Source organism: Tachypleus tridentatus, chromosome 1, assembly GCF_004210375.1.
Source record: "Tachypleus tridentatus isolate NWPU-2018 chromosome 1, ASM421037v1, whole genome shotgun sequence".
NCBI classification, from domain to species: Eukaryota; Metazoa; Arthropoda; class Merostomata; order Xiphosura; family Limulidae; genus Tachypleus; species Tachypleus tridentatus.
In genome coordinates this window covers 46,822,324-46,836,705 of record NC_134825.1, presented here as the reverse complement: position 1 = coordinate 46,836,705, position 14,382 = coordinate 46,822,324, and the positions used below count along the sequence as shown (strand labels likewise).

At 34.0% G+C, this 14,382-nt stretch overlaps 1 protein-coding gene across 2 annotated transcripts in view; it reads left to right on the top strand.

The window, feature by feature from the left end:
- LOC143247576 (glutamate receptor ionotropic, kainate 2-like) overlaps nucleotides 1-11,737 on the top strand; it is a 158,256-nt gene extending 146,519 nt beyond the window's left edge. For both annotated transcript variants that reach the window (XM_076495887.1, XM_076495878.1), the window contains 2 exons: nucleotides 9,076-9,341; nucleotides 10,221-11,737. In XM_076495887.1, coding sequence (XP_076352002.1) covers nucleotides 9,076-9,341; nucleotides 10,221-10,382 — 428 coding nt within the window. In that variant the 3' untranslated portion in view covers nucleotides 10,383-11,737. The remainder of the gene's footprint in view (nucleotides 1-9,075; nucleotides 9,342-10,220) is intronic.
- The last annotated feature ends 2,645 nt before the right edge of the window (nucleotides 11,738-14,382 follow it).

Here is a 14,382-nt window from a genome sequence, read left to right as displayed (position 1 = left end):
AGATCATTTTGAAAATGGTTTCTTTCTTTGTAATTAAGTTCAAAGCGGCACAATGGACTATCTGTGCTTTGCTTACCATGGGTACCAAAACCCAGTTTTTATCCTTGTAAATCCGCTTTCATTCTGCTGTGTCACGGGGGTTGGGGTTGGCAGATGGAATTAAAATAGATCGCGCGCCAAATCTCTTCTGTTAAGTCTGATGAATGATTCGACCGACATGTTTTAGTACCGCAGCGACATGAAACAACTAAATGTTCTCCGTGGAGAAGCATCTTTGCTCCATTGGCTTCTCGAAAGATTATCTAAAATCGTGTTTGACCATCATTATATGCAGATGAAATACATGTAATTATACCAGATATTTCATGATAAATAGGAAGTACATCTTTGCTTTTACCCTGCAGCTGTTTGGAAGGTTTTTTGCGAATTCAAAGAAGTAACGACAAAATATAATGCAACCAAAATATCAGAAGTTTCGGTTATGCTGAAAACATCCCATTTTACACTGTTCTGAATTTATGACATTCACTACTATATTATACCTTATGTTGGTCCACACTCACAGGACATACATCGAATACATAATCATACATTATTTAAACCTACTGCTAAAATTAACAGTTACGTCTCAACATAGTTAACTTTTACTATTTGCATAAAAATTATTGAAAGTGTAAATATACAGCTGCAATTAACATTTGCCTAGTAGGACATTACCTATAATATAATATTAGGAATACATACATATAGTAAATTCACATAATCATTAATACATTTATCTGTTATTATCTATAAAGTGGTTTTTAGTCAACCAAAAGATGGAACAAAATCGAATTATTATTGTAACATTACTTAATTAGCTTTTATCTTGTGAATTTTAAGTTTTAATGAGACTAGTTCCACGTGATAATTATTTCAAATATATTAATTGAAATTTTCTGTTCTATATAAGTTTCTTAGAAAGCGAAAAAAACTTAAAAGTAAACGTTTAACCGAGGTACTAGTCACCGACTTTATTTGGGCAAAATACGTAATATATATATATATAGGAATTACCTGTTCTCGATTTATGAAGCTCATTTCGTTTTGCATTGATGTGTTCTTCAAGATTGTTTTGAGAGTCTGAAACACCAGTTACGTAACAGGACATTTTTCTCTGTGTGCAAAAAAACTTTTTAATGTTTGCTCTTTCTCTCTTCATTATGTACTACTGTATTACAACACTTATTGAAAATTTATGTCAAATTTAATATTAGTCTACTGATTGAGTTTCAGATATGTAAGCCTCCGACACCATAGTAGCTGAAAAAGCCCCAAAACATCTTCTTCAAGGGATGTTTTACGAACTGATTGATATTAGATTCTCGAAGTTTCTCACCTGGAGATCTGCGAACATGCAGACTTCTTTTACCCTGTACGAAGAAATGAGTCTCGTCACTGAATAACACCTTCCTCCATTGTTCTTGCGTCCAGTTCTTGTATTTCAGACCCCATTGATACCGTTTTTTCTTCGTTGAGTTGGTAAGAAGTTGTTTTTTGACTGGTCTCCTTGCCCTTCTAACGCAATTTTGAATAACGTAATATTCCTCAAAATTTCGTCATATATCCCAAAAATAGATCGACCGTACTGTAAAACATAGCTAATGACGCCGTCTGTGTGAAAAAATGACTATTAAAGGAAATCAGCGGATCCAGCGAGCCTACAACGGCCGCCATGCTGAAAATATTGTAAAATGACCTTTTGTTTCAATTAATTTGCACAAGGGTGTATATACTTCAAAGAGTTTGTAGATGAAAAACACGTAATCTTCAAGATACATGATAGTAAATGTTTTATGTGTTTTCCTTAAATCATCTCCTTGAGTGTCTATGTTTTTTTTTTTAGTCCTCGCCTTTGGAATTTTAATTCAATCCTATAAGTCCTTCATTTTTCCAGTATAAATCGTTACTAATTTTGTATTAGTCACTGAGTAACTCTTCATCCAAATGCTCTAGGGCAATGAGCGTTGGAACATCTAAATTAAGCACTTAGCATTGCACCACCTATCCTTTATTCTATCTATTTGTGAATAACAACTCGCTTGAACATTTGAGAAACAGTTCAGGTACACCTTTACTGTTTCCTCGAATACTAGCATGTCTATCTGTGTTAATTCTCATCAAGAACCACTTAAAGCTTCAACTGTCATCTTCCCTGCTAAAATCCAACTGAGATATCCCTGAGAGCTCTTTATTTTCTTCTTGAAATCCAGATGTATATGAATCCTGATGAATACAGTTTTCTTGTGTTAAATCAATAGTGTGACTACTCTACATACACTAGCACATGAATTATTACCATAATAATGAAATAAGGTAGCGTACAACAGGTCATTATTACATCTCACGGTTTCTTCAGCTACCAGATGTGATTTTCGAGCATTGTCAGTATGTTTATTCAAGCTGAAGTACTCCTAAATAACTTCTAATTCCATTGTATTGCAGTAAGTTGCTACTTGTTTTGTATTATAGCATTGTTGTTAAGCACACAAACTTTGTCCAGTGCATGCATCTTCATTTTATCAGCCATTGATAACATCGTAAAGTGCCATGCAATGCTATGACTTTTCCACAACCATCTTGAAGTCTCATACAGACTACTGCAGTAAGTAGACTTCAAGTCTAAAAATATTCAGAGCACTCATTGCAACCACGATCCTTCTCTACTACCATGTTCTGCAAACTATGAGAAATAACCATCAGATGTTTGTACCAGAAGTGCCCAGGATTGCCCACTGAGGTACTCTTTTAAACTCAAAATCCTGAGGACAGATTGATGGTACAGATAACTCTTACTCTTACTCTTACTCTTACTGTTATCACCTAAACTTCTGGATCTAAAAAAGTGCTTCTCCTAGTCCTTGCCGCTTTCCTAGATTGATTTCTCTCTTCAGCAATAGCTTCCTTTTTTTACTCATACAATATAAATGCTCTTTGAAAGTGCACTAGATCATCTGAAAACATTACAGTACCAGAATATTAAATCAAAAAAAGAAATGTATTCAAAATAAACCCCACAGTAACAAACCCTTTGGTCACTGCAGAAAAATGTTGCTTTCTAAGTAGTCTGTTATTTGTTTCAATATATTACCTTCTTAGAAATCCATAACAAAATTTGTACATGCTAGTTTTAGACTATAGTTGAAGAACAGAGGCTGCACTAAGTATCCTGTACCTGTGTAAAGGAATTAATGCGTTTACAATCTTGTAACATCTGCTCAGTATGGATGGGATTAACTTCAAATAGAAAGAGCATGAAATTTTGAGAATACTGCGAGAACAATTTACAGCAAAGTAAAATCAGTAGGTGGTACAGTTTAATGTACAGCTTGTTATAGATTAAAAATAATCGAATTTTTCGGTTGTTTCATTTTCATTATTTTCTAAATCAGGACAATATAATATTCTAATTACACTGATCTCTTTCAATCATGAATAATACCCCTTCTAACTAGAAGTTTGGCAGAGTATGTATTGTGGGTTGATATTTCTCACTTGACTACCTGAGAAAAGAACCTGAACACAAGTTTAGCAGTAAAAAAAACTATTTAATCATTCAAAAAAGAAACATAACTCAACCAAGAGTCATGTTTACGAGATGAGAAAGCAATGTCACTTAGAAAAAAGTTAAATCCAAACTTCTACTCGACCTATATTACTGTAAAATACATTTCTACAGGCCAAAATAATACTCCACTGTCACTTTCCGTAGGAAATTTCAGAAACAACAAAGCGAGAATCATGGTTAGCTCAAGAATATCACTATATTTCAAAGCCGATTATGTGCTCCCTACACTTACTAATGCTCTAAGTGTGAAAAATTTTTAAGTTCAGAGGAAAAAGGCCACCTAGTATGTTTCACATATAGCATTTCAATTGCATCTCTTTATACTTTATTGAGCGGCAGAGTCTAACTGGGCTAACTTTGAATTTGAGGAAATTAGGTTAGTATGGCACTTCCTTTTTACAATGAATGAAAACTTTAACCCTAAAATACGTTTATAAAATTTAAGTTGTCTTTTTTTGCATTTCCTATATAATAACACATTCAATCTATCATACCATCTATTGAATTATGAAATAAAGGAACTCGCTTTTGTAAACATAAAAATTCCTCAAATACCACGAAACATAAAAAGATTTTCAAACACGTTTAAATGTAAATTCACGCAATACCTCTTACATTAAACTGGCAGTTATAACATAAATGCTATACGACAAAAAAAAAAAGTAATAGGCCGAACCCTAACTAGCACATTATGAGTATAGCATGGAAAGAAGGCTAACCAATGAAACATTTAGGCCCAATCCTGGTGTATTAATTTAGAAAATAACAAGGTTTAGTAGCGTCTAACTTAATATATTATTTTAACATGTTAAAATGAGAAATGAAGACCAAAAGAAACCTTTTAAGCTATTAAAACTTCGTTTGGACAAAAAGATAAAAATAAAACTATTATATGTTGTCCGATCTAATGATTATTCCCTCTCAAGTTTTCGGATAAAGAATTATAAAAGCGCTTGAAATAAACAAATAATATTTAATAGCATTATCCAGCAGTTAAATGCATCTGTTGGAAATTTAAGACTAACCTGAAGTACCTAAGTACCTGGTCGTTATACTCCGTTTATCCTGTATCGCTACATTCGAAAGCATTTAGTAACAATAAGAGAACATTACGCATGCGCCTTTCTACAAGTATACATATTTGTGATTGTTAATACTACTAATGAAGGATCTTATAGCACTATAGTTATTACTTTTCTTTAATTGAAGACCCAACGTATCATGTTGCAGCATTTTAGGATCGTTCCACCAAAACACAAACCTGAAAGGCTCTAAAACGAAAGGTTGAATGTCCATTAAAAAAATAAAAGCTTCTGGTGTTATAAGTTCGTTTATAACTAATATAAAATATTCTTTATACATTAACTATTCAACGGTAATTTTCCTAAAGTAGTGAGGACTTAATATAAAATGTGCGGTCAACCCAAACCTTTCGATCAAAGGATATATGTAATATGATCGTATAATCATATAATGGGTCGTTTACAACCGTCTTTTGCCATTACTTGAAATAATATATTAATAAGGAAAATTACATTGCATATGTTTTTGAGCAAAGAAGATTGACTGCAAGGCATCGTTGGTGAAGGTGTTTGGATTTCGCTATAATGGATACATACAGCAGAATAGAGTGCTCATGTTTGCTAAGTAGCCGCTGGTATTTCTTTCGTTGGTTGCCACCGTGTTATATATTTTATTGAGCGCAAGAAAAAAACTGCTACGAAAATGAGCGTTTTTGCGAAAGTTGTCATTTTTACCAAAGTGTCAATAGGGAGATATTCAAACGAAATCAATTTATTTGACATGGTACAATAAAATAATGCGTGTATGTGATACCGATATATAAAATGCAATTATATATATAAAACGAATAACAAAATACTTGACTATAGCTGACTATAGAAAACTGTACTGAAACAATCGTAGGCACTAAATTAAATATACAACAGTAAATTTGTTACAGTGTGAATATTATATTACAAGAGTTATTTTTTAAAGCCTTTTCTTAGTAATTAACCCAAGAATTATCCATGTTTATGAAAACTATTCATCCCTATTTCCCACAAACAGGTAAGCATTATAAGAAGTTTTTGAATTATGTGGTAATAAACTATAATTCGTCAAGTAAATGAAGTGAATTTATCTGAATACTTTTATGTTTTATACAATGCTTGTTTGTTTGTTTGTTTGTTTTGAATTTCACGCAAAGCTACTCGAGGGCTATCTGCGCTAGCCGTCCCTAATTTAGCAATGTAAGTTTAGAGGGAAGGCAGGTAGTCATCACCATCCACCGCCAACTCTAGAGGTACTCTCTTACAAACGAATAGTGGGATTGACCGTCACGTTATAACGCCCACACAGCTGAAAGGACGAGCATGTTTGGTGCGACGGGGATTCGAACTCGCGACCCTGAGATTAAAAGTTGAATGCCTTAACCCACCTGGCCACGCCGGGTCTTTATATTGGGTTGAGGAATAATTCGTGAGCGTTTTTTCAAGTTAAAAAAACTTTCGCAAATTATTTCATGTTATTTGGTAAATAATTTTTTGCTCTAATAGATGGTGTGTTTGATTTTCATATGTCTTTAATTTTTGCTTTCATTTTCAGCTCATTAAATGGAATGTCAAGTGGATAAAATCGAGCATTTTCGACACCATCTACTTTTCGCTTTTAATTTCTTGCAATTTCGTTTACAACAATGCATACTATATACCTAAGTATTACATGAAATAAAGTATCATAATAAATGTTTTGGGTGTAATGTGTTCATGCATTGAAGTATTGTATAGTCTTGCATGTAATGCTTGAATGAAATTATTTAAAAACGCTCACGAATTATTCCTCAACCTAATAGAATGCAATATCTAATTTTGTCTCAATATTTCAGAACTTAATACGGGGCAAATAAAAACAATCTACATTTTTATGTTTGTTTGTCTGAATTTGGCGCAAAGCTACACGAAGGCTATCTGCGCTAGCCATCCCTAATTTAGCAATGTAAGACTAGAGGGAAGGCAGCTAGTCATCACCACCCATCGCCAACTCTAGGGCTACTCTCTTACCAACGAATAGTGGGATTGACCATCACATTATAACACTCCCACGGCTGAAAAGGTGAGCATGTTTGGTGGGACGGGGATTCGAACCCGCGACCCTCAGATTACGAGTTGAATGTTTCAACAATCTGGCCATGCTGGACCTATTATTTTATACCATATGGCAATCTTCTACAGTATTTGAGATTTTTCGAAAATTATTTTTTTACTGATTACTAAGTTGATATTCCAAAAAAACAGGGAACCAATCCTGTAACGAGCATATTTTGCTTATGACACACATTATAACCTTGAAAAGCTTTCACTGTGTCGTTTTGTCAACGGATGATTAGCGATATACAAAACTGGAGTTGTTGTCACTAGTAACTCAGTGTTTAAAGATCAAATAGTATGTTAATCTCTTAGGTTTCAGGGATTTTCGATTATTTATTGCAGTAAAATATAAGAGACAATCACCTTCAGAATAACTGCGAACATCTAATACTGTCGCTAACAGTCCGCAACTATATATGGTTGATGTTATTTAGCTTTTGGGTGTTTTCCATGTTGTATTTGGATACCATTTTTCACTTCCTTTTTTTAATGATTCATTTAATGAAATATTCAAGAAATGCTGTTTACAGTTTTAGGGCAAGTTGAAATATAAATAATTTCATCTTTTATTCTTTAGGTAAATAAAGAATATAAACGCTGTCGTAACCAATTAAGCTTATTCTACGCATATTTATTGCTTTTTTAAAAATATATCCAAGCGCTTATTTGCAACTAGACATAAAGCAGCACAATGGGCTATCTGTGTTCTCCCTACCAAGTATAGTTGATTATATCAAGAGCAAAATGTAGACATACCTCTCAGACCCATAGTTTATACGTGTAATTCTCCCCTAACTCACTTATCGTGGGTTTTAGAGAAGGTAGTCAGCTATTTCTAAATTGCGTTTAAATAATTCCCGTAACTTCATCAACAGATTAAGGAATGATGACTTTCTTATCAGTCCTAGCATTATATTATTCACTCGAGATGTTATTGCCAAGCATCACTCTATTCCTATAGAAGACAAAATAACGCGGTTATGAATGTGAAATCTAATTCTTCCTCACTTGAATCTAAGTCTAATGATACTCTTCGCAAAGTATCGTTATGTTATTTCTCTCGCTACACTTTTTGTGCACGCCTTTAAAAGCTCTGTAATTTTGCAGTAGGAGTTTGAAACAGGATAAAAACCTGACATTGATAATATTTTCAGCATTTGGAATCCTGATACCATTCCTCTGTTGAAAATAAGAAACTTGTTACTAAAATATATCAAAAAACCTATGTCAAGCCACGAATTTTTCATTTCAACTCAAATTATCCACCTAATTACTGGACAACTTTAAAAAACTGATAAAATCTGCAACAAAAACGACTGTAAAACTGGATTTCAGAATTTTATTAAGATCTCTTGCAAACAGAACTGAACAAAAACAATTCAATAAATCTCACAGACTGGAAATGTCTTCTGGACTCTACCCATTGTAGATGACCCCTTCCATAAAACTCATCGAAAAACTATAAAAAACCTGGATAAAATATCCTTGTTATACAAAACCCGGGAGATTACACTAAAACAAATACATGGTCATTTAGTATTCAATAAGAAAGGTAACTATAAAGCAAAAACCTTGTATTTCTAGAAACAACAGGCTGGATGACTGTTTTACATTGTGATATTTTAAGGTAAAACCAATTTTTCGACAGATTGGTAATTCTCCTACTTTCGACAGAATCAGTCAAGAAATAAAAAGTGCTCTGTCTTTGATACCTTGATTGAGTTTCTTTAAGTGTGAACTAAAGAAGCGCACCTGAATTCAACAGGTAGACTCTTTTTCCTTGTCCATTCAACCGTGTTATCTCGTGATATTTCCTGACTGAGGACATACAATGTAAGCAACTATAATAAACCAATATCAACGACTTTCTGGACCACATGTTACCATTACGGTATGGAAGTTAAATAATCGAAAAATTATAAAAAGTCCTTCTTTACTAAAATAGGGCTGACATGGACAAGTGGATAAGGCGCTCGACTCGTAATTCGATGGTAGCGAGTTCGAAACGCTGTCGCATCAAACATGCTTGCCCTTTCAGTCGTGGGGACGGTATAATGTGATGGTCAGTCCCGCTATTCGTTGGTAAAATAATAGCCCAATAGTTGGCGGTGGGAAGTGATGACTAGCTGCCTTCCCACTAGTTTTATACTGCTAAACTAGGAACGGCTAACGCGGATAGCCCCCATATAGCTTTGCGCGAAATTCAAAGACAAACAAAACAATTTTTTGTATGGATCTTAAACTGAAGTTAAGGGTTTAAGTTTTGAACATTAAGTTTTTCACTTTCCATATATACTTCTTTATTTATGTTCCTTTAAGGTTCTCCGTACAGAACGTTATTGTCAAGTGCTATTCTTAAGCTTCAAGAAGGTGGCGTTTTACAAATGCTGAAACAAAGGTGGTGGAAAAACGAAGAAAAATATTGTGTCATGGAAGAAACCAGTCATTCCGTTTCAGCTAGTGAATTAGGATTGGACAATGTGGGTGGTGTATTTCTAGTTCTATCTACTGGATTATGTGTGGCGTGTTTAATCGTTATCCTGGAATTCACTTGGAAATTACGAACTATTCCCGTTGAAGAAAGGGTAAGACATTTATCACTATAATAAACAGCTGTCAAATATTCGACTTTTAAATTCTAAGGAAAATGGTCCACAACAGAGTAAGGAAGTATGTAATTATTCATAAACCAATAAACTAGAATATAGTTATAAGATAAAGCACAATGCTTAAGCAGTAGCACGTACAAAAATCAGGATAAAAAATTGATTCCTACCTGTTTTAGTTTTACTTGCAGAAACTCAATTTTTCACCTAAGAAAAGATTTAAGACTATTTGAAACTCATAACTCCTAATATTTCAAATTTATTTTGTTTACGGTCGGTAAAATGATTTATGAAGTCTAAAATGATATTGATTAATATAAATATAGACATATAAATATTACATGTATATTCAAATATTTTTATATGTACAGTTATTCAAAACTATACCATGACCCGCAAAACGGAAGCCAAATTATCGTTTAGCGACTTACAGGAATCGATAAGCACAGTATTTCATAACAATAGAAAAGTTCAGATTAGTATGGTTCTGAACCTCGGTTACCATATAATGTTTTGTTTAGAGAAGTGAGAAACGGGATAAAAAAAAGTACACGATAAGAGGGGGAAGCAATTTCCAACTGTAATTTTAATTAAATGTTATCGAATATTGAAAACATCTTTGTATTATCAGTACGGAGGGGCATAAAAATTTTGCGCTCTTACAAACTACCACTGCAGAAATTTAGTTTTAACTAATTGCTTTAGGGTTAATTTTAGTTTCAAATAACGTTTTTTGTTTGTTTGTTTTTCAAATGGATAAAAAAAATAATTTAGTGTCTGGTTTCATTTTCTAAAGAAACTGTATGTTTTTAAAATGTACCACGAACATAAATCTAGTTTTGTTTTTCGTTTACTAAGGACTCTTTGTGTGTGGAGTTGTCCCGTGAACTAAAGTTCGCCATCATGTGTGGTGGAGACAGTAAGCCAGTGAGGAAGGAGTCGTCGCCACCATCTAACGACTTGTCATTAATTCAGTTCAGTAGCCTAGGAAACTTCAGTTCGAAAGAAGCTGTCTCTTGACAGCAAGATCCCGAGATGCTGGAAACTCCCTTAGTGGAAAGTAATGACAACTACTTCCGATATTCCCAAGGTGATGTCAACGGAGAAATATAGAAACTCTTCCCAATTCGAGTCACTCTCTGATATAATCTTCCCGTGTATTGTTTGGAATGTCTTAGTCTAGAAATAGGTTCCTAGCGGTATGCGTATGCATCGTTGGACTATTTTGTGATTTTTCTTGGTATAATAAGTAACAGATGTTTCTCTTATATATGCTTCAATGTATGTGGTAGTAGTTCTCTTAGAAGAGTTGCCGTAAAGGTCAATATTTCAACGAATTCCGAATTTCTATCATTATTGCTCGTATCTTTGTGGCTCACTTTTATTATATCGACGATGCTGACTCAAATCTCCTTGTGTTTTACTTTCTTCACTTACACGAGTGAAATATGTCCGGGACTCTTGTCTTTGTGTGATTTTTGAAGGTCAATGGCCATTACTTTTAAATCTCAGAATATTTATCTCTGTTTAAAACAAAGCACTGTTGTTAAGTTTTGCGTTAATGTGGTCGGTCACAACATCGAATACTCATAAACCAATCGCCTTTTTAAGAATTAAAACTATATTTAGTTGTCAATTTTTCACTATGTAACATATAGATGACATGAGAGATTTCTTTAAAACTATCCATACTTACAACTTTACGTAGTGAAATAAAATGTTAAAGAGATTAAAAATATAAGGTAGTTTGTTGTAGTGTTTGTTTGAATCACCAAGGTCAAAACTAGGAATAAGCTTTCTCATGTTTCAATACACTTATAGTACATTCTGTGAAATATATTAACATTTATATCTGTATTTCATTATTTAAATTTATATATAAAATGTTAGAAAAACTAACCTAAGAAACCTGTCTGTGCTTGTAAACATTTGCTTCCTTGTTATAAACGGCGATTATGTAGCTTAGAGCATTCAAAGCCTAAGAATAACGAACAAGTTCGTTTTGAATACAACATGCTTCCATAAGCTATTTAAGTTAGACTTAGCAGCTAAGCTTTAAACCTACCAATAATCATATCACTTCAATAATACAACTAAATATCACACTGATAATTAATCTATAGTTACTTCTTACTATTTGTTAACTTGTATTAGCAAATTTATGATCTAAAATGTTTTTTTTTATCAGCATTCTCTTTCTAATAGAAATTGTAAAGACGAATTGATATTAACCAGCTGCGGTTTATTTCATATAAAGGTCAACGTACATATTATATACAAAGAATTATAAATGAAAAATATATGTCGTAACTACAAACAATAGTACCATATTACTTTGCATCAAATTGTTTTACATGCAAAATAAACTCGAACATGAATAATATTTGTTTATTTGTTTTTTTCTTATTACAAAGAATACAACAGACCATCTGTACTACTGCGACTGCTGAAACGTAATTTCTAACAATATAATCCTTTAGACTTAACACTAAGCTAGTGAGAGGGTGGGAGCAACAATTGTTGGATAGGTCAGGGGCAAGGCTTGAGATTTTTTCACAAATATAAAAAGTATGTAGCGTGAACAAAACCGAAGTGACTCTCATTTTATTCACAATACGCGCATGGGGTTTATTTCCCATAAATTATCTTCATACCATAATTAAAGTGACAATAAGAAGTAAAACACAGAAGGTTAGAAAATAAAAAGTTTTTCTATAATTGCGGATTCCCTGCTTTTCTTTTTTTCTTACTCCTAATCTAAATATAAGAAGTGTGGTTTAGGCTGTACCATAATATATAAATATTGTTCGTTAACGTACAGTAATAACAAAGTAGTAAAACCATTGCCTAACATTTTGCTCTTCGCAACTTTTCAATAACTATCCTTTGTCAAGAAGCTATGTTGAATCATCTTGATCGTAAAGTTTGAACAGACCATGCGCACACTCACGTGTAAAAGATAAGTAATGCCGTGGTTCACACCTTCAGTATAAAAGATAAGTAATGCCGTGGTTCACACCTTCAGTGTAAAAGATAAGTAATGCCGTGGTTCACACCTTCAGTATAAAAGATAAGTAATGCCGTGGTTCACACCTTCAGTGTAAAAGATAAGTAATGCCGTGGTTCACACCTTCAGTATAAAAGATAAGTAATGCCGTGGTTCACACCTTCAGTATAAAAGATAAGTAATGCCGTGGTTCACACCTTCAGTGTAAAAGATAAGTAATGCCGTGGTTCACACCTTCAGTGTAAAAGATAAGTAATGCCGTGGTTCACACCTTCAGTGTAAAAGATAAGTAATGCCGTGGTTCACACCATCAGTGTAAAAGATAAGTAATGCCGTGGTTCACACCTTCAGTATAAAGATAAGTAATGCCGTGGTTCACACCTTCAGTGTAAAAGATAAGTAATGCCGTGGTTCACACCTTCAGTGTAAAAGATAAGTAATGCCGTGGTTCACACCATCAGTGTAAAAGATAAGTAATGCCGTGGTTCACACCTTCAGTATAAAAGATAAGTAATGCCGTGGTTCACACCTTCAGTGTAAAGATAAGTAATGCCGTGGTTCACACCTTCAGTGTAAAAGATAAGTAATGCCGTGGTTCACACCTTCAGTGTAAAAGATAAGTAATGCCGTGGTTCACACCTTCAGTATAAAAGATAAGTAATGCCGTGGTTCACACCTTCAGTATAAAAGATAAGTAATGCCGTGGTTCACACCTTCAGTGTAAAAGATAAGTAATGCCGTGGTTCACACCTTCAGTATAAAGATAAGTAATGCCGTGGTTCACACCTTCAGTGTAAAAGATAAGTAATGCCGTGGTTCACACCTTCAGTGTAAAGATAAGTAATGCCGTGGTTCACACCTTCAGTGTAAAAGATAAGTAATGCCGTGGTTCACACCATCAGTGTAAAAGATAAGTAATGCCGTGGTTCACACCTTCAGTATAAAAGATAAGTAATGCCGTGGTTCACACCTTCAGTGTAAAAGATAAGTAATGCCGTGGTTCACACCTTCAGTATAAAAGATAAGTAATGCCGTGGTTCACACCTTCAGTGTAAAGGATAAGTAATGCCGTGGTTCACACCATCAGTATAAAAGATAAGTAATGCCGTGGTTCACACCTTCAGTGTAAAAGATAAGTAATGCCGTGGTTCACATCTTCAGTATAAAAGATAAGTAATGCCGTGGTTCACACCTTCAGTGTAAAAGATAAGTAATGCCGTGGTTCACACCTTCAGTGTAAAAGATAAGTAATGCCGTGGTTCACACCTTCAGTGTAAAAGATAAGTAATGCCGTGGTTCACACCTTCAGTGTAAAAGATAAGTAATGCCGTGGTTCACACCTTCAGTATAAAAGATAAGTAATGCCGTGGTTCACACCTTCAGTATGAGTGCAAAATTTCATGTGTCACCGTAGTCTGCAATGAATATTGTGATACAATTTTTTCACCATTTCCTTCTGACCTAGTACCTTTCCTCTGAAACATGAATTGCCCCCTCCCCCAGTGACACAACTGCAGGTCCGTAAAGCGGGAAAAGAAATTGATTTTTGACTCTATTATTTTGTGTGTATGTGTGTGCTTATATGTTTATGTATTTTTTTCTGGTGAGGGGGTCCATAGCTTTCAAATTAGATTCTCAAAGGGGTTTGTTATCCAGAAAAGGTTAAGAAATATTGCTTTAGGGTGATTCTCGACAAAATTATCTTCAAGCTTACGTTTTATGTTATCTTTTTCATTTCTTAAGTTATTTTTATTCTAAAAATATGTTTATTATTTAAACTTCGATATGCTGCGCTAAATCGACGAAATCAATACCTAACTTCAGTTTAAGATCAATATAAAGAATTGTTTGTTTTTGAATTTCGTGCAAAGCTACAAGAGAGCTATCTGCGCTACCCGTCCCTAATTTAGCAGTGTAAGACTAGAGGAAAGGCAGCTAGTCATCACCACCCACTATATTTAGTTGCGTCGGGGTTCATCATGCCTTTCTATTGATTTTTACCCATAGTTTTTG